We start from the raw sequence: 7042 nt of genomic DNA on the forward strand, positions 1-7042 counted from the left end.
TTGAAGTCGTCAGTGGTTTCATTTTACTTGGATGCACAATCAACACCCATGGATGCGGCAGTCAAGAAATCAAAACTTGTGCTGCATTTGGAAGATCTGCTGACAGTACCTCTTACAAGTCTGAAAGAGCAGTGATGTCATTTTAAAAACTGACGTACGCCTGGTCCAAGCCATATTATTTTCAGTTGCTTTTTATGCATATGAAAGTTGCACCGTGAATAAGGGACACAGTGAAGAAGGATGACAGAAGAATCACTGCCGTTGAGTTGTGGCCTTGGAGAAGCGTACTGAATATCCCATGAAATGCCAAAAGAATAGACTGGTCTGTTTTGGAAGAAGTGCAACCAGGCTGCTCCGTCGAGGCAAAGATGGTGAAACTTCATCTAACTTACTCTGGGTATGTTGTTAGAAGAGACCAGTCCTTGGAAAAAGACAACATGCTGGAAAAGGTAGCGGGTCAGAGAAAGACAAGTAGACCCTCAACGAGATGCGTTATTGACACAGCGACTGTCAGAAGAGTCTTGAGCATGTTCAGTTAGTGAGTGTGGTACGGGATAGGGCAGCTGTGTTTGTTCATAGGATCACTGGGAGTCATAGTTGACTCAGTTGCACATAACAGCACAGCAACTGCACATCCCCTGAGAAGAGATTGCCTGCTTTCTCTCTTTGAGTTTCTGCTGGTAGATTTGAACCACCAAAGAGGCATGGCTTTTTGGTTATTGGGGCGTCTCCCAACAGAATATGCCACCAGAGCTCCCTGTTTCCAAAGACAGCTTTAAAAAATCCAACAGGGATTCCAAACTTATGCCAAGACTTTCACATGAGGCTAAGATTCTGCTTTTAGACTGTCTTCTTACAGACAAACCAAGGGCCTCTGGCTTTAGACTGTCATTCCATTTCATGCCACTTTGTCTCTTAGGACAAGCATGAGATGGGAGCCTGGAGTGGGAGGGGAGCCTGGACCTTGTAGTTTCTTTAGATTGCCCCGTTCTGGGCTCTCTCTGGGTGAGCATTTTTTTTTTAAATTTATTTTATTATTTTTGTGTGAGTATACTGTCAAATCAGATCTGACTGGTACAGGAGGAGATTGTCCCTCCTTTCCCGGCAGAGCATCTGGTGGATTTGAACCGTGAGCCTCTGGGATTGTAGTTGCAGCTCCTTACCACTAGGCCACCAGAGCTCCCCTGGGTGAGCATTTTATAGCACTCTTTGTACATCCAGTGTTGATGGCTACTACACTAGAGAATTAACAGAAGAAACGTTGCTCTATCAGCTCTGTAGGGAAAATAAGCCAGTTTGGGCTTATTGAGAGTTGCCTTGTTTTTGCTAATAATATTAAGGTGACTTGTCCTTTGTAAAAAACAATCCAAACTCAAAGATATGGAAACAACATTTATTCAGAACAGATATTTTATATGCGTGTGGGGAGACAATTTTCTTCTAAAAACAAGTGGTTCAAAGTAGACTCGTTGCAGATGTGAATAATAAACCTCGAGTGAGCTCTGAACAATATAATAATTGATTGCCTCATAATTTAATAACAGTTTGTAAATTGCAACCAGGAGTCTCCTTGAATGAAGGAATTGAAGAAAAAGAAAACCTCCTGAGAATTCACATATAGAGGCTTAAATACTTTTATCTAAATGAATACACGTTTCCATGGTGACCTAGTACTTAATACTTTCCAAGTTAGCATTAAGAAGCAGCTCTTGAACATTTAATCCTGTACTTATTTACAAAGGAGCTCTGGTTGCGTGTCTGTGGGGAGTTGTGTTGTTAACCCAAAGGTGACACCTCTGGCAGTCCACGCATGCCATTGGCTTGACAAGAGAAGGGTGGACGGTCTCCTCCCATGCAGTTTACAGCCTTGGCGACCCAGTGGGGGTTCGGTCAGCTAGGAGTTGGTTACAACTTGTTGGCAATGAGTTCACGGTTTTTTGCTTTTGTTCACTTCTTTATGGCATTGAAACTTAGGAAGCCCACAGCCCGTTTCATTAAATCACCAAGTGGGACTTGTGTTACTAATTGCCTCTTTCTAGCTGGAACAGAAAGGCAAGTTCCCAGTGCCTCAGTTAGTTTTGGGGAAAAGAAACAAGTCCGTAATCTGGCAGGATTAAACCAAGCAACTCCTTGGAGGCAAGGATTCTGGGGCTTCGTCTGACATACTTTGGACATGTTGCAAGGAGGGACGGGTCCTTGGAGAGGGACATCATGTTTGGGAGGGTGGAGGGACAGCGCAAGAGGGGAAGACCCTCTATGAGGTGGATTGATTCAGTGACTGGGGTAATCGGGATGGGTGTGTCAGAGGCAGTGCGATTGGCACAGGATAGAGCACAGTTTAGGGCTGTTGTACATAGGGTCGCTATGAGTTGCAAACGACTCGATGGCACATAACAACAACAACAAACAACAACTCTGGCAGCTTCAGTTGAGCTGAAATAGGGTTAATTTTTGTTTTTATGGGTAGGAAAAGCCCTTAGCCATCAAAGTAAGATATCTGTTGTTACTTTTTGTTTTCTTTTTTATTCCTCGAAGAGTGTGGTTACAGTGAACCTGGTATTCCTGCCATGAGCATGCATCTCTCTGAGCTGTGGCCCTAAGTATTCCAAGAATGGAGTCATGAAAAGCCAAGTATATGGTAACATTTTGAGGCCCAAAAAGTTTTACCAGAGTGGAAAAGGATTCTGTCAGTTGTACAGCAGAATTCTGATAGGAAAGTTTACTCTAAAAGGAACTATTGAACTAGATAGTTTAAAACTGATAGTTTAAAACTTGTCTTTGGACGATACTGTGGAGTTCTCCTGTTGACCTTCTTCTCCCTTCTTTTGCACAGAGATCATGGCCCAGGTGGTCATGTCCCCTCTGCCAGTGGGACATGAGGAGTCCTCAGAGAGCCGGATGGTGGTGACGTTCCTCATGTCTGCTCTGGAGTCAATGGTAAGCCTCCCTTTACCTTCTAGAAACAATTCCACACCACAAGTGGATCATTTTGGAAATAAAAGAAGTGTGAACATTCCACTACAGCTTTTGACGTTCAGTTTCAATTTTTTACCTTCTCATTGTAAGAGTCACCTAAGGCCTTAGCGACTGAGGAAGGAAGACCAGAGTGAAAAAAAACCCAAGCATAGTGACCTCCAATGAGATACAGAAGTTAGATGCATCTGGTGAGAACTCCAGACACACAGTTAGTGTATTGTGATTATAGTCACACAGTCAAAACCTGTCTGACTTCAGGAGGGACAGTGTTACCAAGATCAGCCCACAGGGAATCTCCCTGAGGTCAAACACACATCCTATCTCCAGCATTTTTACCAATTCTGTTAACAACCATCCCTTCTACACCACTCTCTTCTCTTCTGGGTTTGGTGATCCATTGCAATGGCCACAAAGAACTCATAGACCATACACATACAGTAGGTGGTATATTGAGGAAGTAAAAGAGTACAATTCTGGATCAGAATCAACAGGCTAGTCTAGTTCTGTAAGCAAAATCTCTCTTCTATAACTTGGGACAGCCATCTCAACTCCCTTCAACCACGCTGGCCTGCTCTCAGCACCCTCCGGACAGGCCTCTCTTGCTGTCCGGCACCACAGTTCTTCCATGAGGTCTGTTCTGGGCCTACCACTGTCTTCAGGGCTATAGCCCTGACTCACATCACAACATATTACACCTTTTAGGAGATTCCTTGCCGATCTTCTGTTTCTCCTTTCTTCCTTCCTGACTGTCTGCTTATCTGCTTCTTCCCTCACAAATTGCCTGCACAAATTCCCCATTAATGTCTAGTTATGGGCCCTCCCCATGAACTGGACCATGAACTGAACTGGTCAGTGTCCTCTTGGTAGGTCACAGATAATGGCATTTGCGTAGTGGACTGTAGTCACTTTATTTGCATAACACGTCCCTACGAAGTATGTAACTAACAATCACAAGGCAGTCTACAGAGCCAGACAAAAAATATTAGACCAAGTTGTTTATAGTATATCCTGAAAGTGAAATAAACCCTCTGCAGGAGAAAACCAGGGCAAAGGTATGTACTCAGGGTTTTGAGGGAGGGTGTGTAGAAATCTCTCAAGCTCTTTGTCCAAAGAATGAAGGCAAAAGGCCACATAATGAATTCATTTCACCACCATTGCGATCAGGAACATGATTTAAAACTTTTATAATTCAGCAGAGTTTTACTGCTGTAACATAAAAGAGCTATGGTGGCCTAATGGCAAGGAGCTACACTGCCATCCTGAAGGTATGTGGTTCGAATCCACCAGCTGCTCCGTGAGAGAAAGATAAACAGATTTCTTCTGTGCGATTAACTGTCTGAAAGCTCACTGGAGGGTCTGCTGTGGGTCAGTTCTGACTTGACAGTACACAACACCACCACAGTGATGAACTAGGTAATAAGGACCAGCTATCACCAGACAGCTAGCACTAGCGAGGAGAATATATATATTTTCTTAATTAATTTTAATGAACATTTACAGAGATTTTGGATTTCCATACATTCATTGTTGCATTCTTCTCCCTGCCCACCCCTCCCCCAGTTCGCTCTTCTCTTTAAAAAGTAAAAGAAAAATTATTTCATTGGTATAGAATCCTCGCCTTCCGGCCCCGAGTACACTCCACTATGCAACCTTCATTCTGAACTCTTGTCATACCCATAATACCCAATCATATATCACTTTCAAACAGTTCTCCCTTTCATCTGTTTCAATGCAGCATACATAATTTATCCAATTTTTCTCAGTCTTACCCCAACCCTGAGGTCAGTCCCGTTCTACAACAGTGGCACCATGCAGCACCTGTCCTTTTGTGACTAAGATACTTCACTCAGCATAATGTCCTCCAAGGTCACCCATTTTGAATAATATTGCATGAGTTCCTTGTTTTTCAATGCAGCATAGTATTCCATTTGTGAACATACCAGAGCTTCTCTATCCATTCGTTGTTGATGGGCACTTAGGTTGTTTCCAGCTCTTTGCTACTGTGAACAAAACTGCAATAAACATGGGTGTGCATGAGGAGGATATATTTTAAAACAGGTGAGAGTTGGAACTCATCTAGACTGCCTAGCTTTTCCAAGTCAGAGAGGTTTTCCAGCATTGACAGGGTATAATAGGCTTACTTCATTTTAATCTTTCATTTTTAGTAGGAAATACCTCTTTGCATTTTCTTCCCTGACAAGTTTCTGCCTCCCAAGGGTTCTGCCTTTCTCAGTTTTTACTATAACAAACTTTTGCTGAAGGCATCAGACATCTGATAAGATGGTAAGGAATTATCTAACCAACAGCCAAACTAAAGAGGCATCAACATATGGACAAGCGTTGGGCATTAAACATGTACTTCTTACTAAAACTAAGCCTAAATCAAGTCTAAGAAGGAGAAAATGTAATGAAGAACTCAGCTTCAGGATTGGAAGAATACTTATTAGTTAACTTGTGTTATGTAGGTGGCACAACCTTGCTTGCTGAAAGTAAAGAGAACTTCGAGCATTTATTGATGTGTTGGCTAGCCTGTGGACGGCCAAAGGAATGAACAGGTGTGTCTTGGAAAAGGTGCAGCCAGGGTACTCTGGAGGAAAAGATGGCAAAACTTCACCTCTCATCCTTTAGACATGTTGCTCGGAGACGCTGTTCCTTGGAAAGGGACATCATCTTTGGGAAAGTGGAGGGCCAGTGAAAGAAAGGAAGGCCTCTAACAAGATGGATTGACAGGATGACTGCAGCAATGGCTCAGGTGTACCACAGATGATGAGGATGGCACCGGACCGGACAGGGTTCAGATCTCTTGTTCATACGGTCACTGTGGGTCGTATTTGACTTCAGGGCACCTAACAATAATAGCTGGGCTGGTGAGCGTCATTTCACTTATGTAGAGCGTGTTATGAGAAGGTGCCAGGCCCTGAAGAAGGACATCGTGCTTGGACCCGGGGAGGGTGAAGGAAGGAGGGTGGGTGCCCTCATGGGATGGGTGACCCAGGGTGTGCAACAATGCACGCAGGTGCAGCAGAGACTGTGATGTGGGGCGGGACTGGGCAGGGTCCCCCTCTGTTGTGCTGAGGGGTCACTGTAAGTCAGAGACTGTGATGTGGGGTGGGACAGGGCAGGGTTTCACTCTGTTGTGTTGAGACATCACTATAAGTCAGAGCTGACATGATGGCACCTAACAACACACAGGAAAAAGTAGAGTATAAAATAGTTTAAAACAAAAAAAGCCGGATTGGCACAGCCTGGTGGCTGGTGTGGGGCACGCTGGGAAGGGTCTTGTGAGCGGGAAGCAAAGGTGTCGGCAATATGGTGAAGCTGACGGCAGAGCTGATCGAGCAGGCGGCTCAATACACCAACGCCGTGCGGGACCGAGGACTCGACCTCCGGGGTTATAAAATTCCTGTTATTGAAAATCTAGGTGCTACCTTAGACCAGTTTGATGCTATTGACTTTTCTGACAATGAAATCAGAAAACTGGATGGCTTTCCTCTGTTGAGAAGACGAAAAACATTATTAGTGAACAACAACAGAATATGCCGCATAGGTGAGGGACTTGACCATGCCCTACCATGTCTGACAGAGCTCATTCTCACCAACAACAGTCTTGTGGAGCTGGGTGATCTGGATCCTTTGGCATCTCTGAAATCACTGACTTACCTAAGTATTCTCAGAAACCCTGTAACAAATAAGAAGCATTACAGGCCGTATGTCATTGATAAAGTCCCACAAGTCAGAGTACTGGATTTCCAGAAAGTAAAACTAAAAGAGCGTCAGGAAGCAGAGAAAATGTTCAAGGGCAACCGGGGTGCACAACTTGCAAAGGATATTGCCAGGAGAAGCAAAACTTTTAATCCAGGTGCTGGTTTGCCAATTGATAAGAAAGGGGGGCCATCTCCAGGGGATGTAGAAGCAATTAAGAATGCTATAGCAAATGCATCAACACTGGCTGAAGTGGAGAGACTGAAAGGGCTACTACAGTCAGGTCAGATACCTGGCAGAGAGCGCAGACCAGGACCCGCTGATGATGGTGAAGAGGAAATGGAAGAAGACACGGTTACAAATG

The 7042-nt window shown here is 44.2% G+C and overlaps 1 protein-coding gene across 1 annotated transcript in view; it reads left to right on the plus strand.

Moving 5' to 3' along the window:
- Nucleotides 1-2838: 2838 nt before the first annotated feature.
- LOC102875407 (general transcription factor II-I repeat domain-containing protein 2-like) overlaps nucleotides 2839-7042 on the plus strand; it is a 32243-nt gene continuing 28039 nt past the window's right edge. The window contains exon 1 of the mRNA XM_006889783.1: nucleotides 2839-2937. Coding sequence (XP_006889845.1) covers nucleotides 2839-2937 — 99 coding nt within the window. The remainder of the gene's footprint in view (nucleotides 2938-7042) is intronic.

The sequence above is a fragment of the Elephantulus edwardii genome, unplaced genomic scaffold (genome assembly GCF_000299155.1).
Source record: "Elephantulus edwardii isolate Elephantulus edwardi_28Jun2011 unplaced genomic scaffold, EleEdw1.0 scaffold00080, whole genome shotgun sequence".
NCBI lineage: Eukaryota > Metazoa > Chordata > Mammalia > Macroscelidea > Macroscelididae > Elephantulus > Elephantulus edwardii.